The 26,967-nt window shown below is 37.6% G+C and overlaps 1 protein-coding gene across 1 annotated transcript in view; it reads left to right on the top strand.

The window, feature by feature from the left end:
* The window catches only part of FAM83B (family with sequence similarity 83 member B), a 45,609-nt gene extending 37,426 nt beyond the window's left edge, over positions 1–8,183 (top strand). The window contains exons 3-5 of the mRNA XM_018077867.1: positions 3,637–3,761; positions 5,825–7,877; positions 7,914–8,183. Coding sequence (XP_017933356.1) covers positions 3,637–3,761; positions 5,825–7,877; positions 7,914–8,183 — 2,448 coding nt within the window. The remainder of the gene's footprint in view (positions 1–3,636; positions 3,762–5,824; positions 7,878–7,913) is intronic.
* Positions 8,184–26,967: the final 18,784 nt, after the last annotated feature.

Raw genomic sequence — 26,967 nt, 5'->3', positions numbered from 1 at the left:
ATGAGAGAGAAGAACTTCTTGTTTGGTTTCAAAAACCTCCATTAATAAATAAATTACTGCTTTACCCACAATTATGCAGTGGTGAGTGACACACTAGAGTAAGCAGGAGAGTCCTATAGCCTGAAGATGAAACCAGATAGGAAGGTGAAGCCCAACATTTCATACCAAATGGGGCTTGTAATTCAGTATGTGTATATTTACTGCTTCTGATCCTAAGTGGAATGCATTGTAACAATATATCCTCAAAGATGGTCTGTATTTTGTGTGATTATTCAACGTATGCATTCCTGGCACATAATTAGAGGGTTTGAAGCTGGTGAAGAATGCCAGATGAACTGTGGAGGAAAAGGAAGTGTTATGTGAGGAAGGTGAGCATGATCTCTGCCACGTGTCATGTTCTCATCTGGTACCTACCAAGGGAGGAAAAGAGTGCAGGATAGAGGCATCAGGATAGAAAAGCTGCAGGAGGAAAAATACTGAAGAGGAGGAAAGCAAAAAGGAGAACAGAGAAAGCGTTGACTACAATTTAAAAAAAACAAAACACAAAACAACAAGAATTTAATGTAAATTTTACTCCTTTTTTAGATATGCCTACTTGAAATTATATTTCAATTTATGAGTACCTAAGGCAAAACTTTATTTTTTTTTTATATAGTATGGTAATTTGCAAACCATTAGCCTTGGTTGTACCTCCAGCATTCCAGATTCCCAAGTGATATCCTGTCCAATACCTATCAGACCTTGTCTCAGTAAGATTTGATGTGTTCAACTGGCATGTCTTTAGGCCGATGTTACTTGCTATGGTTATTTGAAAACATATAAGTTGACTCTCAAGTTACCTTTTCAAAGTATAATGTCATAAATATGATTCAATATAATTAAATATAAATCTGACATACACATACAATTATGTGGTATATAGAATTGGGTAAACCAAAGTAAATGCAAATTTCATTACTAACTAATGAAATTATTTTATAGTAAATAAGGCTTTACTATTATGGTTATCTTTAGAATGGGTAAATTCCAGTATTTTCTTATCTTCTTTTTCAGGAATTACTTTTTCCACAGTATTTATCTTTAGAATAAAATTTTCTTATTTAATTAGTTAAAGACTGAATAGCTGCTGGAGAAAAAACTTATTTTCTTCAATGGGCTTGTCTTGTTCAAAGTTAACAAAAACACTTTGGTAAAGTGGGAAAACTGACTTTCGTTGGTAAGAAAACTTCTAATTGGAATGCAGAAAATTGAAAGACACAATGCTAGGTTGTCAAAAGTGATTAGCAGGTAGAGATGCAAACTTACATTCACCTCCCATTCAGTAGTGCAAATTGGGTTGTTACTTATTTGTTGTAGCTGTTTCTGAAAGTAGACCTAAGCATTCACCACCTGTATTTTCACTTCTAAAATTTTTACTTTTTAAAATTTTACAACACTTCTACATCCTACTTCTTTTATTTATCTAATTAAGAGATAAGCTTTGTTTTTAGCACATTTGCAAGACATTTAGTTCACAAACAAAAGTAATTCTTAAATGCTGTCTTTTTACATTTTAACTGAGTTGCATTTGTGTTCAAACACAGCTTGACAAAAATGCTAAGTGAAAGCTCACGAAATGGTGAATAAAATTTAAAGAACTTGAATAGCTTGAGTTAAACCGTAAGATAGCAACACTGAAATATATACTGATTTAGAAAGTGTTACCTGGAAATGTGCTTTCATTTCATGGATGTTGTCTCCTAATTTTTTGAATTTTCTGTTTGGAAAGATAAAATTCATTGGATTGTAGTAGACATTATTCTTAAAACTCCTATAACCTTTATCTACTGGAACTTCATATGTTTTAGGTAAATGTACAGGTGCTCCCATAGACAATGAAGTCTTACGTAACTGTATTGCAAACTCAGTCATACTTTGTAGACTGGAATCTTAAATGCTCTTGTAAGTCTAAACATCTCTACAGCTTCCTGAGGATGGGAAGTGGAGAAGGAGATACTGATCTCCTCCTCCAGGTATCCAGTGACAAGACATGTGGGAATGGTTCAAACCTGCACCACAGGAAGTTTAGGAAGTTGGACATCAGGAAGCATTTCTTTAAGGAGAGAGTTGTCTAACACTGGAACACGCTTCTTAGAGGGGTGGTCAATGCCCCAAGCCTGTCAGTGTTTAAGAGACATTTGGACAATGCCCTTAATAATTTGCTTTAACCTTTGGTCAGCCCTGAATTCGTCAGGCAGTTGGACTAGATGATCGTTGCAGGCCCTTTCCATCTGAAATAGTCCTATCCTATTTATTTCATCCTCCTGATTTTGCTGAATTTACTGTATACATGATGTTTTCCATTTGCTTCATTAACAGCCCTAATTCACCTATACCTGACCTTTACAGAGCATGTCTGCTGTGATTTGCAACCTATCCTTGTAGCAGTCCTGTGAAGCAAGACATTCCTCTGTATTCACAAGTCTTATGTTGCACCATTTCCATATATACAGACTATGTAATAATCATATAGATTCTGTTTTCTTACTGCCAATGCTAAACTATGGATTTCACTCCCACTGGAGTACTTGTAAATTATCACAAATTAGTGTTGCTAGAAAAAAATATGGCAAGGCTAGAAACTAAAGTAAATATTGTTATCATTCACAGCTATATTCCAAGATGTTTTCATGTCTTGTGAAGCATTTTATGTCTTCACAACCACATGAGGTAGATGCTGTAGGTTGGTTTGCATTGAATATAAATTTTAATTTTTCTATAAGCACCTCTGTGTACTAATTTCTTTTTTTTTCTACATCTCCATGAGAATTTTTTGAAAATTATTATTAGTACAGTTCATAAGGTGTAGTAACACTTCTTTAAATTTTTTTTATTTCTATGGGCTTAAAGAAACAAGTGACAGGAGAGAGAGAGAAAAAAGAATACACTGACTTAGCTGAATAAGTTTCATCAGTAGCCTGGGATAAAAATTAACCTCATTTTTGAGATAAAGTGGAAAATTTCCCAAGTACCATTTACTGAATTCACATGAGTAAAACATAAAGCTTAATAGAATTAAAAATTAACTGCTGCTAGAGTTCATGCTACCTATGCATGTTGTGTTAGCATCTCTGAATTTAGATAGGGAACCTTACTGCTGGTGAAACTTTGAGGGATTCTGGCACCACGTGACACCCTTCTCAGAGTGGGGTATATGTGTTTGTAGATACAGCAGCCTTGTTCAATTAAACTAAAAGAAATCCTGGCTCTTTAGGTGTTGTCTATGATTAGCTGAGATACTTGGAAATCTTATAAATATGTACAGCAGATGATGGAAAGAATTTTTTTTACAGCTCAAAACCTCTTCCCCTTGTTGAAGACTTCTTGTGCCAGAACCTCATTTCTGGAAGTGGTGGATATGGAAAAGTGGAATTTCCTTTTCTATGGCGTATGGAATCTCATCAGTCTTGAAGACAAAGCAGTGACTTGCCATTTTGAGTCCCTAGGCAGGAAGTTGGATCAGAGTTTACTTCCCCGCAGAGTTTATTAATATGTAATAATGTAGCTTTTCTCCTACTGTTCCTCTGAATTTCAACCCCCTACATGCTAATATGGACTATAGTAGACCAAGTAAAGTATTTTGATTGTCTTTTTCAGAACATGAGGGTGCGGACAGTGAAAGGACAAGATTATTATTCTAAAACAGGAGCAAAATTCCATGGAAAAATGGAACAAAAATTTATTCTTGTTGACTGTAAGAAAGTTGTATATGGTTCCTACAGGTAAGATCAGTCACTGAAGTGTCCATAGCAAACCTGTCATCTCAGCACTACTGCTATAGCAAATTTGGTCTTTTTCCTATTTGTAAAAATTCTTGCAGGGAAGCACATGCGTTCATTTGATTATCTTTTCTGTAATTTAACAGGTTACCAAAGATACTTCTTGCTAACTAGCCTAACAGGTCCTCTCTTCGTTTTTCACAAATAACAAATAAGGCACGTAGGTTTTGCCAAACCTGAAGACTTGCTAAAAAGGGAGGAAAATCCTGATTTGTCTTATATTGCCTGAATTGTTCTTGTTTAACATTTGCTTCAGAAAAGGCCACCAGAATTATTTTTTAAGCTAGCTTGGATAGTTCCTCCACATAATAATCTTCTAAAGATAACATTACTGACTGACTGTGTGGCACTTAATGGTGGTCAAATTCAGAATTGCCCAAGTCTCTCTTTATGTTTGACTTTCTTTATTCTGCGTTCCATTTTATTTCCAGTGTATGTGTGCAAAGCGTAGGCTAGAAGAATTTACAACTTTGCAGAGCTGGAAAAAAACTATGTTTTAACTCACACAATATTAAATATTTTCCTTCTTTTCATGCTACACTTTTCTCCTTTGGCCCACTGAATTAGTTTCTGCCAGCATAGTGTCTGGGTACCAGATCTACAGCCACTGCCTTTCATAGATTTCCACCACTGTAAGCTTTTGAAAATATGACTTTTTATTTCCTTCGAGATTCAGCCCCAAATTCAGACTGACATGTATAAATGATAGTGGGGTAGATGACAAGTTCATAAATTAATCAGTGTAAGACAGTGCAGGGAGAGTCTTGACATCTACACACAGTGTTAAGGTTTGTGAGAATGCAATAGTTTTTCTCATTTCATTTTCAAAAACAACGCTGCTTTAAGGCCTTGTACCACAGGCAGTGGAATCATCAATTTCTGTAGAAATTAAGCTTGTTTAGTAAAATAATATAGTTATTTATAACAGGAAATATGAGTCTTTCTGAACTGTCACTTTGAAGTCAATTTAAAGTTTGGGGGTTTGTCTCAAAGATTTTGTATTATTCTTAATTGTGAAAATCAATAGAAAAAAATTTATGCAACATGATTTCATTTAATCTCAACACACTATTACTTCCTGAAAAATACAAAAATAGCAAAAAAAAATTACAGCAACAAGCTATTTTTGTCAATACAACAAACCTATTTTCTAATATCCAGATAAAAAGTGCAAATAAAATAAGTCCATTGATTTAATTTTTTTTCTAGCTTTTTTCATGAAATTAGGATTTCAAAACAGGTTTTTTCGTTGTTGTAATTTACAAATTGCATGCTTTACACACCATGATATTAGTTTTGTTGCTACATCCTTAATGTACATATTAATTTATTTTATTTCATTTTGTAGCTGTAAAATACTTACAGATACTTAGCTTTGAGCATGTGTTCCATCTTTTACAACAGAGGAAAATTTACTTCATCAAAGCATTATTATTGCAATAAAAGAAATGTTCGTATCCAATTCAATGTGCATAGTAGAAAATGTAAACTTTTTAATGATTCTGAGCTCCATCTTTTTGAAAATATGTTTAGAATTAAGTACATTAAAAACTGCTGAAGCAGTCCTGTATATTTTTTCAGATGTATTTTTTTTTCACAACATAACCACACAGTAACATTCTCTGACTGAAGACTAAATATAGTGGGTATAGTTAATCCTGCCTTAGTCTTTGTAGAGGTGATTTTTTCCATTAATTATTTGTACTTCCCTGTTCTACATTTGTGAATACTTTCTTAGAATACTTTTTATAAGGGCAGTTATAAGGGTAGTTATAGACTCATTCCTGCTCCCACTGAAAGCAGTGGAAAGTTTCCAGCTGAGTTTTATTGGTATTAGATTAGACCTTCTGAGTCTAAATTACATTAATAATTCCCAACATTTATTTTTTTATGTATTTAGAAAGTATTTTTACAAACCCCAGGTTTGTGCAAAAGCTTCCATAGCAAGAAGCACTAGTGTAATACTTAAAAGAACTGCATCTAATGGTCGTTTGTTCTTCTTTCAGCTTTATGTGGTCATTTGAAAAAACCAACCTCAGTATGGTTCAAGTTATCACAGGACAGCTTGTGGAATCTTTTGATGAAGAGTTCAGGACACTGTATGCCCGTTCTTCTGTTCCTAGCTCATTTGCTCCAGAACTAGTGCGGGTAAACAGTCGCAGGACACTCTGGGATAATGATACATACCAACACTCAGTGTCTTCTTTGGCTTCAGTTTCTAGCCAAAGAAACCTTTTTGGTAGGCAAGACAAGGTTCACAAGATAGATCCTGTTTGTTGGAAAACTCGTGGAAGATATGCAGTAAATGAAATAGATAAATATGGCTTGAGAAATCAAGCCTATAATAAGCAACCATTTCATCCAGGTTTTAATGTGCAAAATCCAATCCAGCAGTATCAACCTAGTGAAAAAAATGAGCACTGGAAGAGACATAGTTATGCTGGGGAGAAGCCAGAAAGGACACCTTACCTGTTGCTCAACAGAGCTATTAACAGAGCCAACAATCCATCAAATGCTTGGAAAATGCCATCTGATAGCCTTAGTATTGTTTCCTCATTACGAGGAGGATATGCAAATAACTACAATATTCCCCAGCAAAGTTTTGCTGATCAGTTTTCACGACCGAAAGTAAATCTTGCAGAAAGAAATTCAATTGTGCGGAGGTCTTTTAACGGGACAGATAATCACATCCGCCATCTGCAGCAAAGGATGCCAACTCTCGAACACACAACAAAGTCATTCCTACGTAACTGGAGAATAAAGTCATATTTGAATGATCAAACAGATTATCCGGTAGAGTCTAATGGGTCAGCTGTGGGTGACAGATATGATAGCTATGACACAGCTGAAAATATGAAAGCTCATGCACTGTATTCTCATTCTCGCTTGAGATCGTCGTTGGTGTTTCAGCCAACTTTACCTGAACAGCAGGAAGTAAGCAGCTGTGCAAGTTCTTCAAATTCAACTATAATTGGGTCAGAGGGAAGTGCAACACCTAAAGGGACATCTAATCATGCTCCAAGTGTGGAAAATGGAACAGACAATATTTCAGAAGACCTTAGCACAAACTTCCCTCTTAAATCAGATGCACCAAAAAACCACAGAATTCATATTGCAGACAGCACAAAACCTCCCATAAATTCAAATGCAACTGGTGACACATCACTTTATTTGTACACAACACTGTGTACAGACAAACATTCAGAAAATCTGAAGAACCTTCAGAATGAAAATGTGCTCAAAAGGAGAAGTTTTCCCATGTTTAATTCGAAGTCCATATTGGACCCTGGTGCCAACAAGCATGCATCCAATTATGTTTACAGCACATTGACTAGGCATAGACTTAAGCAGCCAGTTGGTCCAAAACTTCCAGAAGACATGCTGAAGAGTGCTAAAAGTTTGCACAGTGTGGCCAATCACTTGCCACAGGAGGAAAAGAACCTGAAAGGAGAGCTAAAGAGCCCAACTGCTAGCAAGGCAATCTCTATGGCGGTTCTCACTGAAGTGAGCAAGGAGGAGTCTAGTAAGGATTGCACATCAAAGAAAGAAAGTAAAAGTTCCCCAAGTTTTCTAAAGAAAGGATCCCAGAAATTGCGGTCATTTCTTAATCTCACACCAGACAAGAAGGAAAACTTGTCAAAAAACAAAGGTCCTGCCTTTTACAGGATGTGTAGTAGTTCTGACACACTGGTTTCTGAAGATGAGAATCAAAAACCAAAGATTTCTGAAAATAAGACAGATTCTTCCCCAAGGAGAAAAAGAAACACATCAGCAAATTCTCAAGGGAGCTTGAACAGAAGTAAAGAAGATGTCACTGGTAGCCCAACAAAGTCTCCAAAGTCTCCAAAGTCACCAAAATCTCAAAAACCTCCATCTGATGAAAGCAATAAAATGTGTCCTCTCTTGTGCCCCCTGGAAAGTAAGTTCATCGAAACTGCAGGAGATGCATCTACCCCAAGATTTAACACAGAACAGATTCAGTATCAAGATATGAAGGAAATCTCCACAAATACCGCTTCTGAAAGTGCTCCTGTTTCTGCACTTCAAAGAGCAAGTTCGGTGACACCACAGCTGGCAAATTCAAAACCCCAACAGGAGCTGAGATCTCGTTTGAGTGAAAGGCGTGTTTATAGTCGCTTTGAGCCATTTTGTAAGATGGAAAATGCTAGCCAACCTGCAGGAAATGCAGCCAACAGCAGTTCACATCTATCAGATATCAAAAGCAAGACCTTAGGGAATAATTATGGCAGGAGTAATCACATGGCCAGCTACAACTCAACTGCTTACCATCCATTGCAGCCTAATGAAAATAAGCTGAGAGGATTTATGCAAAAGTTTGGGAATTTCCTACACAAAAGCAAGTAAAACTTTTGTTGATTATGTTGAAATACGGCAAGACTAGCAAAGCTGAACGTAATCTTAACTGGACAAAGACTAGTGGCCAACTTTTGTACAGCTTGCTTGGGTTTCTTCTTGGGTTTAGGACATTGGAATGAATGTACATATTTTTAAAAATAATTATCCTAGAATTGTTATACTTTAATCTTTACAGAAATTCTGTGTCCAGAAGTTGCCTCAAGGAAGTTGTTTATACTGTTTTTAATGTAAGATTAATTTTATATGTTTTCATATGAAGAAAATACATTCCAGCATATTGTAAGATTAAGCATGGGGCAAAAAAGATTCAGTATGTTTTTAAACTTCAGATAATACTGTTTCCAAAGATTTGCTCTGTAAAATAGGATAGCACTATGAATAGCGAATTGTATTTTTTCAGCATTTATGTACACTTTCAAATGATAAACACAATGTTAATGCATTGTATGTTACTTTAAACTAATTTTTGAAAACCTCTTTTAGTTTTCATCTTGTTAATAATTTACCCCATAGCATCTACTGAACTGTTTGAGCAGCAGATGGATCTATCTTACTTTATTGAATTTTCCTTGTAGTATGATATTTTTCTGAAATACTTGGCATACAGATCTGAAAGTGACCTTAATCTGAGCTTTCACAGACTTGTTTACGTGGTTAAACTAGTGTGAATGTCGAATGAACGTTAAAAAAACCTATTTATAAAAAAGGTGCCTTGAACATAACTTGCAACTAGTTTAAATTTCAATGGATTAATTGCATTTGTATAACATGCCAGTATTCTGAAGAGTATTCTAAAAAAAAACTTTTTTGTTATGTTTTTCTATTTGGTGTTTAAAAAAATTGTCTATGGACTTCCATTTCTCAGGTAAGTTTTTGAGTTTCACATGCAACCATCTGTTTTAAATGTTGCCAGATATATTTGCAACTATGGCTTTAATACCTTATTTTTTAAATAAAATGAGAATTCTTAGATTAGGTGTACAAGGGAGATTACAAGCTCAATCCTGCAATGCAGCCTTATGTCGGGATGAGTATTACGGGCCATGAGCAATCAGGCAGCTTAAACTGAGATTCATAAATGTAACCACAGCAAACAATAAGGCACCTTTGCTAAGCCAAAGAAAGTATCAGTGAAGGGGATAGTGGCAAATGTTTAACTTCAGTGAAGGTATTTAGACTCCTAACTGCAGTCTGAGGGACACATTTTGTTTATCCGAGCCTCTGTATCATAACAAATTTCCCAATAATAGGTGACTACAGGGTAGTGCTTACAAAAAACACAGGCATGGGGTTATGTTTGGGCAGCAGCATGGAATCCACTTCTTGTCTGCAGTGTGCATCCAGGGCTTACGCCCTCGTGGATGTGGAGTTTGTGTCTTAGAAGGACTCCATAACCATTTACCTGACAAATATTCTGTGACAGTTTTGTTCCAAATTCAGATTTTTGGGAAATTTCACTGCTGAAGGCTCAGAATTCTTATACAGGGTCTTTGTGTTCCAGGAGCACGTTTTAGGAGACAATTAGATCTGAAAGGTCCCACAGTGTTCTATGGAAGAGGTTTTAGCTTCGTTCTTTAGAAAGAAATACCAAAAGGGCATTTCATGCATCAGCTGGGTGAAGTTCATTTGTCTTATTTGCCTGTGACCCTAGGAAAAGATTCTGTACGTAAATCTACTTCTCACTGAGAAACTGCTCTAGTTCTTATGAAGTCACTGTAGTTATTGATTTCAGTAAAGCAGTGTCAGCTTTTTATTCAAACTGTTTCTCGGACAACTTTATTAGGCTGATACATCATAGCAGTAACTTTCACTGTGGGGATAGTATTTATTTTTGAGGCTGACAGTCCTGTGTCTCGATCTTCTGCTGGAAGTTTAGGTCTCCCCTTTACCTGTGATCACAGAAGATTTTATGAATTTCTTGATGAACACTGGCGACTTTGTTCACTCCTTGATGAAACGCTGTAGTTAATATTTTTCCCAAATGAACATTTGTACTTATATATGCTATCCCAAGCAAGGTAACATTTTCAGCCCCCTAGACAAGGAGTGTCTTAGTACTCCAGGCACGTTTCCAACATAGGTACAACATACTTCCACACCTATGCAACCAACAGCAATGCCCTACTGTACTTTTTAAAACTCTTAATATTTTCTAACTGGGCAGACAATTACCCAGGATAGTACCTGAAGTGACAGTGCAGGTGGTGCTAAAAATGGTGGGGGTAGGTTTTAGGAGGATCTTTAGTTTTCCCTCATACTCTTACAATCTCTGACATGCGCCTGTAGGCAGAACTATATTTGAGGAGGAAATGAGGGAGGGAGAACAAGGGTCTTGGGGCAAGTTTTGAAGTGACATTGCTTTCCATTTTGTAATAAACTTTGGGATATCTATACTGATGCAATTTGGAAATATTTTACTGTATTTTTCAAAACAGATTGCTAATTAGAGAATGCTGAGATGGCAGATATTTTAATTTACCAAGTCTTCTATGTTTATTTATATTGCTATTTTGTACCTGCACAGAAGATTTAAGAGCCTTTAGTGAAGAGCCTGCTCATAGACTTGATAATGTAAAAAAAAAATCTCAGTGGAACTAGCTTTTTTTTTTTATTTTCAGATCTCTTTTCAAAGATCCCACATAGGAATGTTGCTACATTAAGGCTTGATCCAAGGTTAATTGAAATTAATTCCACAGACCCCAGAGGAAGTAGGATCAGACACTTAATTACTGACATCACTATTTTTAGAAATGTTACAAGACCCAGTGGTGCTTAGGGAGCACAAGGCTTTGTCTGACACAATGGGAGGAGAGGTCTAATGCCCTGCCAGCCATTACAGCTTTGAAGACTGGGAAGGACACTGGGGAGGTCCACAGGTGCTGCAAGGACCAAGTGTTCATTTGTTCCTTCCAGAATGTGTGTTAAAGGTGGGAAAGTGCTCACCCAGTACTGTCTGCTTTGCCTCCTGTCTCTGTGGAAACCCAGTTGTCCACAAAATAAAAGCAAAAATAAGGGAAAAAAAGGATACTTGCATCAACAAAGAAGAAGGATATGCAGATTTCTAGAGGGAAAAGTAGGGTTTATATTTTTGAATGTCTTTTTCCCAAAGCTTGTCTTGATATTTCTGCTTTTCCAAGGAGATGCATTTTATTCAGTGTGCCCTAAATGTGCTTTGCACATTGCAAGTTTTACACCCTGCACGCAGCCAATGCACTCCCAGTTTTGTAAGGCTGTGAAGTAATGGCTGTTGCGGTGCGTGATGGTCATTTGGCCATATGGCTTGGGAGTTGTGAAACCCATAAAAAATGTTGCATCATTTCCACATTAAATAAAACTCCATTAGCACCGTAATAGATCTCTGAGGGTGGCTGTGCAAAAGCTGATCAGAATTATACAGTGCTGAGAGTGGCCCTCGGGAGCACCATCCGTAGTAGAGGGCAGTGCAGTTAGGAAATCTGGGCTCTTCATACAGTGCCCCTTCAATTTGCATCATAAATAAACCACCCCTACATGCAGTCATAATACCCAGTGGATAAATTGCTTTGTTTCTTCAGCCTCATAATAAACAGCTTTTCCTGCCTCTCAGATTGCAAAATCGTTGATCGTTCTCTTATTAATTACCTTGCATTGCACTCTTTATTCATGCTAACAAACATGAATTAGATGTGAAGAAAGATTATAAATTAAGAAAAAGCAAGTTTCCAGCTGTCTAATAAATGAGGGTAGTAGTATTTATTACAAACCTTGAGAGAAACAAAAAGCTTGTCAGGCAATAGGTGTTCATGCATAGCTGAAAAATTATTATTCAGAGAAAACAACAGTTTGATCATTTTTCAGCTTTCTGAAGAGTATTTGAAAATGTGATTTATAAGACATAAGAAAAATAATACTAAAATCTGTTGCAAGACAATGTAAAAATAAAATTTAAATTGGCTCTACTAAGCTGTATGATAAATACATTTTTTTTTCATTTGTGGGTAAGCTGTAAAACCAACAAGTAGCTTTGCAACTGTGTGAGAGATCAGTAAGGTTACTGTAATTCATTCTTCATATCAATCTTGTACAGCACAGTGCGGTATTTGGGTTTTTTTTTAGTTTGTTTTCATTTAAGTCAGAAGAGTTAGAGCAACATAAAGGTGCAGTAGTTCACGGGTAATTGAAGCATGTTCCTCCAATTTTGTCTTCACTTGCATAAGTACATATTCCATTAGCACCCCAGTGACAAGAGAGGAGATTGGAATGCTCAAAAGACTGTCTTGCCATTTCTGTCCTTATCTCAGAGAGGTGCTTACAGATAGATGTCTGGGTACTTTTCTTTAGGGTCTGAAATTTTTCATAATTTTCAACTCTAAGAGTTACAGTTAGGTCTACATTTTTCACATTCTGATATGATGCCAAAGATGTTGCATGTTCTGAGAATGCTTTTCTGTATTGAGAAACAGGATGGAAGAAAACATTTGGAGAGCTCAGAATAGAGCTACTTTGCTGTTAAGCAAAGCTAGTAGTTCTGAGTTTTGTTTTAGTGATGCTGACAAGTTAAGTGATTAAACGTGTGCTCCAGACCTTTCACCAGTTCTGTTGCCCTTCTCTGGACACACTCCAGCACCTCAATGTCTTTCTTGTAGTCAGAAGCCCAAAACTGAACACAGTGTTTGAAGTGTGACCTCACCAGTACCAAGTTCAGGAGGATGATCATTGCCCTGGTTCTGCAGGCCACAATATTGCTGATCCAGCCTGTCCAGATCCTTCTGCAGAGCCTTCCTACCCTCCAGCAGATTAGCACTCTCAGCCAACTTGGTGTCATCTGCAAACTGACTGAGGGTGCACTTGATCCGCTCATCCACATCATCAGTAAAGATATTAAACAGGACTGGCCCCAGCACTGAACCTTGGGGAACACAATTGTGACTGACAACCAGTGGGAATTCCATTCACCATCCAGACATTTTTTTACCCAGCAAACTGCACCCATCCAAGCCATGAGCAGCCAGTTTCTTCAGGAGAACGCTATGGGAAATGGTGTCAAAGGCTTTCTAAAGTCCAGGCAGACAACATGCATAGCCCGTCTCTCATCCACTAAGCACACCACCTTGTCAAAAGGAAACCAGGTTCAAGCAGGACCTGCCTTTCCTAAAGCCATGCTGACTGGACCTCATCCCATCTGTCCTGTGCATGCTGTGTGATGGCACTCAAGACGATCTGTTCTATAACCTTCCCCACCACCAAGGTCAGATTGAAAGGTCTGTAGTTTCATGGATCCTCCTCCTGCTCTTTCTTGTAGATGGAAATCATATTTACCAACTTCCAGTCACCTGCAACCTCCCCAGTTAGCTGGTAAATGATTGAAAGGGACTTGGTGAGCACTCCTACCTGCTCCCTCAGTACACTTGAGTAGATCACATCCAACCCCATGGACTTGTGTGTTTCCAAGGGGTGGAGCAGGTAGTTCACCATTTCCCCTTGGATTATGAAGGCTTCATTCTGCTTCCTGTCTTTCAGATCAGGGGGCTGGGTACCTGGAGAGCAGTTGGTCTTACTAGTAAAGACTGAGGCAAAGAAGGCATTAAGTACCTCATCCTTTTCCTCATCCTCTGTAACTGTTTCCACCCACATCAAAGAAAGGATAGAGATTCTCCTCAGAATGCTGGTGTATTATAGAAAGCTTTTTTATTGTCTTTTATAGCAGGGGCAAGATCAATTTTCAGATGGGCTTTGGCCTTTCTAATTTTCTCTCTGCATAGCCTCACATCCTTGTACTCCTCCTGAGTAGCCTGCACCTTCTTTAAAAAGACATAAAATCTTTTTTTTTGCATATATATTTTTGCAGACTTTTATAAAATATCTTTGTGTATTTCTGGATGAGGATCTGGTTTACTAAAAATGACTTGACATCCCTTCAGAAGAAGCTTCTGTGAAGGCTATGCATCTTTCTAGCACCGTATATATTAACATTATCTAAAAATTAGATGGGTAAGTCCAAAAGATAGTTGAAGGGAAAAATAATAATTTCTGATGAAAGGGCCACAATACATGCTTATTTTGATAGTGTTGCTTCCATATATAAATGCAGCTGGGAAAAAATTGCTTCTTTCCAGAATACATAACATTTATGACAATTAAAGTAGAAATATTTGTAAGACTAAGCACCAGTGGCAATATTTTATTGTGTTTGAGAAATGACTGCAGCTCATTAATTAGTATTCAAACACAGGACTCTTACATGTCTGTTGTACGTTGTCTTCCTTGCCTCATTTAGCAATCAACATTGTCAAAATTCAGACTGATTGTCTACAGCTTCCTAAGCTCTTGAATATTGCTCTAAAAAACTGTTCCAACGAGTCATTAAAAATATGCTTAGCTTTATAAACTAGGCAGTCCCAGGATAAAGCATACCAGGCATATGTGTTTTGTTAGGTTTTGGTATAAAATAATGACAGTGTAGTCCTAGCTGGTGTATTTTAGGTAACTAGTGACTTATATAGTTTTGAGTCATGTTGATTTTGACCCAGATTTGGACATCATATCTGATAACGTTTCTTTCAAATGTCACATATGCTGGTGTTCAAATATCATTATTCTGATTTCGGAGTTTAGATCAATCTTCTTTAGAGCAGGGTTTGTGGATCCCTGATGATCTGTAAGATTTCAAAAGGGAAATGAATGTGGTTCAAATTACTAATAAAACAACCAGACAAAACTAAAAAGCATTTGAAAATATTTCCACATACAGCAAAGGAAACAAGTAAAATCGGAGGACGAAGTCAGAAGTGAATATTCATAATGTACATTTTACCAGTTGAAAGTGAAAGCTGGTGTACCAACACTGCAGGAAAAATAATAATCAGGTGCTCTTTGAATAAAAGAATCTGAGAGGCACTGATCAAGATGATGCAAAAGAAGCATGAGAGATACTACAAACACACAAGACCCAGAATGGATATTCCTGGGTAACTTTGGGGGATAGGGAGCATGGGAAAGGAATTCCATCAAGTTGTTTTCAATACTGACAAACGTAAAAGACTGTGCTGGTTTCATTTAAAACTACTTTATATGTAAATCCTTTTTTTCCTAAAATGGAATTCCTGGATTACATAGCAGCTATGTTACGGATATACTGTGTATGTATAGATACAACCCAAAAATTGTCTTGAAATAATTTATTACATTTATTTTTTACCAAATAAAGTGTTTCTTTTAAAACTCAGCTTACTTCTGTGTTTGTTTTTTCACTGGCTCATACTGTTATTACATTTCTCATTTCAAAATTTAGAATATCTTTTAAAAAATGCTGACATCAGAAATGTTGAGTGAAATCTTGTAAACTGTGGTCTCAAAGCTGCTTTGTGGCAGCACCACTGTTTGCAGAACTGCTGCACCTTCTGTGGGATCAATAGTCCACATAAACCACAGTGAAAGGACCAAAGCCAACATCACTAATTTAAAATTTATGGAATAAAATATTGGTATAATATAGTGAAGGTAAGTTGGAGTCACAAATGAAGCAGGGTAGGGTACACAGTGTTAGTGTACTATGTTTTCTTTCAGAGCCTAGTATCACTTCCTTGCTCAGATATTTTGTGTTTGTTTGCCTTCTGATTAATTCTGCCTTGCTAGTGGTATCAGGTTTAATAGTCTTTTCTTTTTCCTCATCTTCCCTATTTACATGGAACTTCCTTCAGAAATCAGTTTACCTACCTCTCGCATTGTAATTGCTACTGAAAAAATAATTTCCATCACATGGATTGCAAGAATTATCTTCAGATAACTCCATATATGAGTACATGCTACTACAGAATAGTTCATGAGAATTAGATTTTGAGTCCTGAATATTTGCTCTGTGCCTTTGAAAACACGTATAAAATGTAGTAGCCTTTCTGAACGTGGTCTATATTTAGTCATAATGGAGGAAGAAAATGAAGAGGAAGAGAGGAAGTTTGTACTTTTAAGTGCAAAAGGTAAAGGTTATAAAACATTGAGGTGGTTACTCATTTACCACATATGAGAACTTCCGTGGCTGATGTTATGGTGTCGTGTCTGCAGGCACCTATGCACATACCTGTACACATAATACTGAGGCTCCTACTTGTTCAGGAACTTCTACTTACATGGTAATTTAAGTAAAATTCATCTCGGTTAATTGAGCTCAAGTCTTTTCTCAGTTCCCACACACAGAAGTCATTATAAAATTACTACTTCATCTCCTTTCCTTCATATTTTCCTCACTAGGACAAACCTAAATTTGCCCTGCCAGCAACTCTGTGTGCAACATTTCATCATTGCTAGATAAATATTAAAAAAAAAGCAAACAACAAAAAAAAACCCCAAAAACAAACAAAAAAATAAAACCAAAAAAAACCACCAAACTTTTAATTTTTGGGACATATCAATTGGATTGAGAAGGAAGCTATGCCTGTGGCTTAAAGAAGACAAGACTAATGAATATATGAGTAGGGGATTTCTGGCAAGAAAATATTTGCATGCCATTCATTAGTGAAAGTTAGAATGTACCACTTTTGACAAAACTTTGTTGAAAACTCTAATAGAGTTATGGAAGAATTACTTGATTCCCCAAGAGTTCCTCATAGCTGAGTTAGAGCTGTCATCCCCTTTTGGCAGACAGGAAGCTGAAGGCTTTGCTGCTCTTGCACATGGGTAGTAGCTGTGGGTACAGGTATGGGTGTCTCCTCATTTTACCTCTGTTCAGTTCCACTGCCTTGAGTTTACCAATAATATGGTGACTTGGAGAGTCCATTTCCAAGTATGCAAATTGTGTCTTGTTCAGTGCAAACACATTCCAAACCAAAATCTTGCTGAAATCTGCATCCATAGGTTGGGCTCAATGATCTCAGAGGTCTTTTCCAACCTAACTTATTCTGTGATTCTGTGATTCTATTCAGTAACTGTAAAATTGCAGGTCTTTGTATATATTAAATGGCTTTTCCCTATGTATCTCAAAAATTACAAACTTCCACACTGTATTTATGACACCCAACTATTTTTTATCTTGAAGTTATGGCTAGTGGTATTTGGAGCACTATATTCTGCTAAATATCAGTAAGTAGTCAACATCTAAAAAAAGAAATGATTAACCATTACTCTGTGTGTGTGCAATGGCCAGTTTCAAACCTCTTAACCACAGTCTTCACAGTTGTTCTGTTCAACTTGTTCATCAAAATAAAAATATCTCCGTGCTTTCTGACTGATACAGGCAGTTGGCTCTTAAGTCTAAGTGCAGGTATGCCTACATCAAAGTGATGCAGAGGACTCAGCCTGTAAGTGGCTAAGTCTATGAGGCAGCCAGGCCTTGGAGTCAGGATGCTCTCAGAAACTCCTCATGATTGTTTCCCTAATCAAAAGCATTACAGCAATCAGTACAGGCCATAGGGAAGCGGGTGGTTGCCATATACTTACTCTCACACTAAGCCTGTTAGCCACAGAAGTGCTGTAAAGGTGTTGTGCACACAATCTCTGTGAACAGAGATTCATATCCTCTATTCTCTGATCAGGGCAAGGGTTTGGGGGAAAAATGCACAAGAACTGGAGGAGAAGAGATCTGAGAAGATCAGAAGCCTGTTTGACAGCAGATTTTGTTCTCATGCTCCACATAAAAAGCCTTTAGGAGGACATCTGTCCCTGGTTACTTGACACTTAAATAAATAACCTGCTGGGTTATAGTTACTTCGTTGACACCCATCTCAGATAGTCCCTGCACTACAAATTCTTAGTGGTAGAGGAGTATTCTGGAAAAATGTCACTGTACACGACCTCTTTTCAGCCAAGTAACTCACAGTGGAGTCTCTCTGCTGTTGTCCAAGGGATCATGCTGTTGTCCTTTGATGCTTCAAATGATTGGGCAGAGACAGGACCACAAATCATGGTTCTAGAATAGTGTCCTCACTTGCCAGGAAGACATCAGCTGCGAAAGGAAATGTGTCTCGCTTTGCAGATTTCAAGGATGGATGTTCTGCTAATCAACTGTTTTTGAACTAAATTCCCTTATGTTTTCTTCATATACGATTTTGCCTGAAGCATTTTTGTCCTTTTTTATCCCCACCCACAACACAGATGTGGCCATAGAGAAAAAAAGCAATGAAAGTCAGAGTAAACCAGAAGGCACCTTTGTGTCTCATCCTTGCTCAAACTTTTTTTTTAACAGGACTTCTGCACTACCTATGGGTTTTATCTCCACTGAAATCCTGTGGGCTCAGGTTGCACCTCTTACCCCTCTGTGAAAAGCATAATCTATATATTTTTCCTGAGAAGTATTTGTTACAGAACTAATATTTTGAGGGTTATATATATATAATGTATATATATATACATACACACACACACACACACACACTTATTTTCCAGCATAATCAGCTCTAAGGAGAACAAGTTTATTCAACAATTATCTATAATTCAGAAGAGATTACTTTCTCAGTACGTAAAAATTTACAGTCTATAATCTTTAGGTTAACAGGCAATATTTTATTCAGTCAACAAGCCAGTAATTTGTTTGGATTATTTTTCAGATCAATTATTTATAACAATGTTAATCTCATGACATTGAGAGATTAATAATAAATGAAGTTGAGAGCTGACAGTTTGAATTCAAACAATTAGTTCACCTGCATTTCCTTAAGCAAGCACTACTGTATGTTTCCTTTCTTTTGTAAAAAAAAAAATAATAATTTTTTTACTTTTAATTCTTCATTTCCCAAGATCAAAAATGTTTTATTAATTAATATATCCTCTTCCTTTGAATTTTAAATAACTCCCTCCATGGGAGTTATTTAAACTCAAACCGTGACTGCCTAGGATTCCAAAATTATAGAAACACAAGAGACATGACTTTCCAAATTTTATCTACCTCAGGCTTCAAGAAGTATACCATGAAGCATATTTTAGCATATTCCTTCATAAGTAATGGAATACCTTTTTCCTTATGCTGAAAAACAAGAACCACTATGCCCTTGAGCTCTTTGGAAAAATTTTGAATGTGAGAGGAATTGTGGGTCAAAGCATTCACATCATAATACTTGTGTGCACATCTATAGATCTCTAAATGGAAAAAAGAATCATAGACAAGAAGGAAATATTAGTCACTCCATTTGCTTAAGGCAGCCAAAATGTACATTGGTAGACTTTAATTCCCTGCCAGCAGCAAGCCAAAGGGGCAGTGCTTTATAAGTGGCAAACAAAACAAAGTGACAACTAAAAATCTTGTAAAGCCCAGGCTGGCATTTCACACAGAGCGACACGCTTACCTGTGCCTTTAGTCTTTAAACATGAATCTCAGAAAATTACAAAAGCTACGTGGGCAGAGACACAAGTTGCCCATGCTGAGCAGCACTGAGGTGAGGTAGAGGCTGTCCTGGCTCAGCGCACACTGCAAGGGGAATCTCACCTGGCATTTTTAGTATTTTCCATCAACTGTGTGGTCTCCTGTCCAAATGCTTTGTGGGTATCCCCTATCCTACCCATGATTGGTTTTGTTTTTATATTTTGAGTGTGGAGCTAAAATCTAGAGGTAGAAGACTTGTATCCTGGTCTGGCTCACAAACCGTCAGGTTAAATAGTAAGAAAATCCAGTACCAAAACCTTTTCTCTTGATCCTGACGAGTGATCACGCCAGGCTTCGGAGAGATTGCTGTCGGGGAGGCTGTTTGAGAAACTGAAACATCTTCCTGAATATCACAAAAAGGGAAAAAGCAAAACAGTCTTGCCCATCAATATTTTTTATGTCCCTTTTCATGTGGGAGAAGACTGTTTTGTCAGGGAGAAGCACTGAGGAGACCAGAGCAGGAACCAGTGGTGTGATTTGTCACTTCTCCATTGAAAAGCACACAAAGTGACACAAAACCATAAGAAGCAGGAATCTGACCTTGTCAGTACAATGAGTTAATAGCTCTATTCCTGCAAGCATTTCTGAGAAGTCTCAAGCAGGTCTGGTCTGTGGTGTTCTTTGTCTGATGAAAATTTCACACACACGATCCTGATAAAAGACCTTGTCTTCAGTTTTCCCTCATTTTCCAAAAGAAATATCTTCTCTCTCCACTCTTCCAGCCATTTATGGGTACAGCATAGCAGCAGCATAAACGCATAATTTCCAGAGAAATATGCAAGCCAGTTTTGCAGGTATAATGAGGTAACTAAAGTATCTGAAGTGCCACAGTTCTCAGCCTACTCAGATATCTCTGTTCTTTAGTATTGGCAAAAGTATAGACACAATCATTGAAGAGATGACAAAACTAGCATTTAAACCATGCCCAGTTTCTGAGGTTCAGTATCAATGTATCAATGTGATATCAGTCTTTGTATGATAACTGGCTATATCTCTTGATATTTTTATACATATAGTATAGTATTAAACAAATAATCAATGCTTAATACTGATTTGTTTGATCTGACAAGGTAGTAAAATGCCTCAGAATAAAGGGCATATTAATAAACAGCTCTGGTTTTGCAGATGGTTTCTTACTGACCTCCAAGTTAGAACAGAGTGTTCTTTGAGGTTTCCTTTTACAAGTAATCAATTATAGAAAATGATACTTAGTAAACATGTAATTAATTTGCTTTCATTATGGTGATGCTGCAGGCCTAAAAGGATAATCACCAGAAAAAAGAATACAGAAGACAGCAACCTGATGACAGAGTTTTTCAAACATATTTTGGTTTTGGTTTTAGTTTGGTTTGTTGGGGTTTTTTTATGCACATGATGCATATTCCCTGTATAGATGAAAAACTACAAACCAATCATAAAGTAAAAGTAGTGTAAATGAATGGATTCTCCTTGCTGTAAAACGCAGTCAGTAATGTATTCATTACTTCTAGCTAATACTAGAGCCCAGGGCTGCTACATCTAAATAACACTGAGGCAATTTCCATACGGATTTACACCTAAGAGAGGGCAGTCCCAAAACCTGATTTTCAGGATTAGCAATGTTTTTAAATTAAGTACTGGACTAGCACTTGGGAGATTAAGATTCAACAGCTCTTCCACAGGTTTCTTACATAGCCAGCTAAGACTTGATTTCTAAACATGCCATGCAAACCCATTTTTCTACCTTTAGTTTGTGCTCTAAGCTAAAATAAAGAAGCAGAGCTGGATGCAAAGACCAAAAGGCAGGATTCCTCCTTCCACTGACTTAATTTCTCAATCAACAGATGCCTCTTTTTTGTCCTTACCTGTTTCACTACCTGTTTGCTTGTCCTCAATGGTGATGCTCCTTTGGGGATAATCCAGAGGTCTTCCTCAGCTTCATGCAAACTTTCTGTATCAGCCAGGGACACAAACAGACCAACACAGATAGACCAACCAGGTACCCTGAATGTAATAAATGGAGGAAAGTTTAACAGAATCTTTAAAGGCAGAGATATGAGAAAGGTCATGATTGTCTCTGCCAGCAAGATCTAGGCCCCTTAGGGGTGACTAAAGCAGATCTTAGGTGGTCAGAAAACTGTAATATAATACTGACATGGCTGCAGTGACTTTGCAGTCAGACAGAAATCAGGCTGACTTTTGAGACTTAAAAATTTAGATCAAAGAATAAAAGGGGTGTTATGCTGGAGGTACTTTAGCTGATCTGGTTTCTGGTCTATTTTTACTCTTTCCAGTACACAGTAACTACACTGAAAAAAAACAAAAGAAAAAAACCCAAACAAACTCTCTTCCATTTGCCTGTCTGTATCATACCAGGGACAAGATGCGTGCTCGGGACAAGTTGCAGTACTTCCCCTGTGCCCATGGTACAACTGGCTGCTGCAGTCTCATTTCCTTTTCATCTAGCCAGTACAAGATCCTAAACTGCTCTTTAATGTATCCATTATTTTAATTTTCGGGGTTATACACATTATAACCTTCAGTACACAGTGATGACTAAGTTTCTACTGCTTCATCATTTGGCGGAACTACTTCTATATTTTACAACTAGGTTTATTTGAATAGGTTGGGTCTAACTTTACAGGTTTGTGCCGTGTAAATTGGTCATTGTAATTTACAGCACTTGCAGCAGTATAGTTCTGAATAAATATTTATCGCTTTTTGAAATTTTACCTAAGAAGGCCTGTACATGACTTGTTCTGCAATAATTTTATTTGTTTCGAAGGTGGTGCTTAATTAGCATGTTTGATTTTACTTTAAGAAATCTACCATGGCAATAAAAGATTAATTCTTAGTTTGTTTCTTTTTAAAGTAATATTACTTTTAATTGGTAGGATTAATTCCACTCTGTTTATCTTTTTTTCCCTCAGAATTTTCTGCCAAGATAAGAAAATGATCTGACAAATGCTAGGGATCCATGTGTCTGCTTCTCCTCATGGCACTGAGAGCAAAGTCAATGTCATGCTGTAGGGAGGAGGCAGGCTTTTGGTGATTGCCATGGAACTGAGCAGGATGATAGCAGCTAGTGAATAAATCACCCAGAAAAGAGGGTAGAAGATATACACACTTTTTGCAGTCAGGAAGAGTTTCACCATACTCCTTTATCAGCCACATGTTCTCTCACTTGCCACAGATAAAGGCAGATTTCTCTGTGGAACTGCTCCCCAGTGAGCCAAATTCAAGGTACATTTGTTAACAACCAGTGAAGAGGCTGAGACCTGAATAGTGAGGAGGGCTGAGCTGTGCCTGAGTACAGACATCTGGCTGGGAGACATGGCATGGGGACTAGGGCTGGTACCCCTGCCCAGGGACACCAGCACCTCTGGCCCCTGGAAACCACAACTTGTCTCCTCATTGACATCTGCATGAAAGATGTAAAATTAATCCCCACGCCTCTGCCAGTAGCTCCCTATGTTTTAAGGAAGATTTTGTTTCTCATGGTTCTTCCTTGTTTTCAGTTTGCTCCTCCAGAGTGAGCTATTCCTATGAAATTTTAGACTTGAAAATATTTAGAAAAAAATTCCAAAGCAGCTTGACCACTGCATTCAGTCATTCTGGAAGTGGATATTCCAGCCCAACCAGTTCAAAAAGTGAACACTGCCTTTCAAATAAGGCTACACATACAAAAGGGTAAACATAAACAACCACCAAACATGATTGACAGGAATGCCTTTGAAATGTCATGTTGAAATGATCCCATCTCTTTTCTGTTGTCCTGTGACTTTGGGTACTTTCCAACAGTTGACTGCTGCATGGCCCTCCAGCATCATCGTGGCTCTGCTGAAGCTTTGGAAACTGCACTTCAGTACAGTGTGGTGTGTCCCATTCTCACTCCTGAAACTCCCAACTTTGGGTATATCCCTGGCATGTGATACAGGAGTCACAAAGGCTTTATGCAGGGTGAGTAGAAGGAAACCTCAGTTTCCCCCTTCCTGCCTGAAGCCTGAAGCTGTACATACTGCTGCATATGGAGCTGTTGCTATTCTTCTTATGTGGCAGCCTGTCTCCTTGAGGAGAGTATCGTCAAGGGATGCACAGTATTTATTTAACAGTATTTATTTATTTATTGTAACCTTTAGGTTTGCAAGCTGCACTGTACATTTTATAACTTTGTTTGATCTTCTGCAAACTATGTCTATGTAAGTCATCTCTGCGGGTACAAGTCTGCCCTGGGGTCTTATTTTAGCAGATTCAATGTTTCCTGATTTAGTTTAGCATTATTCAGCTTGTGACCTGGGAATTGCTGTTGCTCCACAGAACATCACAGATGTTCCACAAAGTGATTACAGACCCTCTGTCTCCCCCCGCCTCTCAGAAAATCCCACAGAAAACCCTCCTATGCAGTCAGGTACAAAATGAAGCAAAATGAGTGAAATCAAATAATAAATGAGTACTCAAAGTTTACACTGTTGTTCTGTGTTGGAAATAATAGCTTTGTGCCAGAACTGTATGAATTAGTCCTTTCTTTTTCTGTCCAAATAGTAGGTGGCCCTTTAGTTAAATAACTTAGTTGACATGTCAGTTAAATGAAATTAATTCACATTTAGTTTTAGATGGTTTGAAAGGCTTTTTCCACCTTATTGATATTCCTGCCACAATAAAGTACCAATTTGGACAGCTAAGTAGTGCTATTTTCAACAGTGTAGCTTGCTAATGCCAAATATGCTAATAATAAGATTTGTCATGAGTTTGTGAGATAATGGATAAAACATTCAGAAAATTCCTTTTAATTATATCTCTAATGTTTCTGTAATTGCCAACTGTGATACTGCAGCTGCATTAAAGTTTGTTTTCTGAAATGGAGGGAAATGATTGCTCTGTTTCCACTTCATGTTAGAAACATCCTGTGGAAAGATGTCTTAGAATAAGTTTTAGGGGATGTGAAGGATGTATGTTGTGCACTTATCCCAAAGAATACTTTTGCTTTAAGCTAGTGTTTTATCAAAATGCCCTCACAGAAAACTCCCAGTTAGCCCAGATGCAGCAACTTCTCCTAAACCTGGTAGTAGAGCCTTGGAATCTTTCCTTCACCCTGTAGCCTCAGAGCAGGGCAAGTCAAGGTGCCCACTCTCATGAAGTGGAGACCATCAGCAGTTGAGAACATTTTTCTCTATGAAACAAAGCAGCATGTACTTGTTCCTTGAAAGCAGTTGATAGTACAGTCCTTGAGGGGGGCTGCTGTGTTAGTCCATGGTGTTAGTTGGAGAGCAGGTTGGCTTGCCAGGCTCCCATCTGCAAACCCCAGCCCATTCCTTCCTGCATCCCAGCCTCTCCCGTGGCACAGGATCGGCCTGTCCCTTTGCTCCCTCAATCTGTTTTAGTCACCTGATGTCTTTGAATTCACTTCAAAGGTCTCCTGTTAAAAATTCATATCCAGTAGATGAGACTTCCTGTTGTTTTAGGCAGGAAAACTGCCTCAAGTAATGGTCCTGCTCATGTCTTGATGCTTCATTCAACAGCTGGCTACATGTCCCTGCATCTCCTTGCCTCCTAACTGTGTGATTAACCCTTCAGAACCTCCTACAAACAACATGCAGGAAAGAAGACAAATAGTGAAGACAAAGTGTTTTATTATACTTAAATGTGCAGCTACTGTGCAAAGTTTGCCAGGCATTGTTTGTGAATATTGCATGTTAATGATTATCACAGGATCTGGAGAAAGCTGCTTCTTCTCTCACTAGTTTCACATCTGAATAAATCCACTGGCCTTCACAATGATTTTCCTGCATTCCAGTGCTGTGAGATCGGACAGAAGTCTCTTGTGTCTTTGTCCCTTACAGAAGATTTACTGTACCATTGTGTAAGTCAGGATCACCTGCACTGAAGTCATTACTCACAGCCATAATCCATAAATATTCTTTTACTGCTGTTAATGTTGTTATTTTGCATGAAGTTGTAATTATTTAATATCCACTATTAAAATCCTAACTTAATATTCTCAGATGGTTTTACAGGAGTAAAGCTGAGATGCCTTAGAGCTATCAACATGTGAATCTTACCAATATCTCGAAGGACTCAATAGGGTCAACAGACAAATTTTAGGCCTTAGACATCTGTTTTGTCTACAAATTGTGAACTGAGGATTTCCTCTGTGTTCCTTTCTCTCACAGAGAGAGTACTTGCTTCTGTTTCAATTTGGTCACTTTCCATATTGGGTGTTTGTGGGAGGTGCAGAGACCAGAGCTCCAGTGATCTAGCTTTTAGTTTATATGTTCCTCCCTGCATTACAGCTAACCTAGATACCCTCTTGCTTTCTTCTCAGTTACGGATATCTCAACCCTAGGGAAAATATGACTCATTGTGTGCTGGGAGTATTCATTTTATCACATCTGTTTGGGAAATTTTGTGTGCTCTGTAATAGCAGCTCCATGTTTCTGAACATGCTTTGATCTTTTTTATAAAGTGCTGCACTGATTTATATTGAATCACAGTATTTCTCTTAAAAACACCTGGTTCAGATCTCAACTACAAATATCACTAAAGTCTAATAAAAAACTACTCTGCAAGATAAACTCTCAAGAAAATATGAACTATATCAAAGTGAAATTGATCAGTTGTTTTCTAAAATTTCTTCTCCAAATTTACCCTGAAACGACCTAATAGATTTCTATATTCACAACTGAAAGTGGTACCTGGAACTGTCCTTAGCACAAAATGTATAGCTTTAAGGAGAGGAAAAATCTATGCCCACAGTAATGATGCTGACACAGTTGCAGAAAAGGGTTGACTGCAGAGAAAAAAATAAAATTGATTTCACTAGAATGACAGTTTTATTCATCTACTCTGAACTTTCTTAGACTATCCTCAGAGACGGCACACCCAATATGGACTGTGAAGTCTGTAAGTCAAGCCTCTTGATTATGGGCATGGCTATCCATTTAAGCATACTCCCTGTTGACTCACCTGAAAGTGCAGCTTACAGAACGGCCGGAAAGGCTCATATTCATTGGAGCAAAGCGAACATGCAGAATTTCTCTGGGGTGATTGTCTTGCATGCTGCACACCTACCTAATAACAAAGGAGTGGAAGTCATTCAGGGATGAATGTATTCTAAAGCTGCATCTCCATAGAAATAGACGTAAGATTAGGGCAGAATGAAGAACAGGCCTTCAATTAAGCCATGAGGTATGAAAGCTGACCTAAGTTATCTCTTTGCAGAGATACTTCTCAGGCATGTTTAGTACTGTAGATGAAAGAAGTGTAATTCTTTGGCATACATGTATCTCTCCCTACCTGTGAGCCTGCTCTGCTGAAGAAGGGAGTTTATTTTCTGACATCACAGGAAAACACAAATTCCTTCATGAATATTAAAAGTTTTAGTCCCTACTACAGGTCTTGAATTTAGCAGTTGCTATTTTCTTGACTGTGTTCATCCTCAGTTCTACCTCAGAAAGGAATGTGTAA

The sequence above is a fragment of the Manacus vitellinus genome, unplaced genomic scaffold, assembly GCF_001715985.3.
Source record: "Manacus vitellinus isolate BGI_N305 unplaced genomic scaffold, ASM171598v3 scaffold_4_pilon, whole genome shotgun sequence".
Lineage (NCBI taxonomy): Eukaryota > Metazoa > Chordata > Aves > Passeriformes > Pipridae > Manacus > Manacus vitellinus.
Note: the sequence above shows the minus strand (reverse complement) of the source record. Positions and strands in the feature narration are given on the sequence as shown.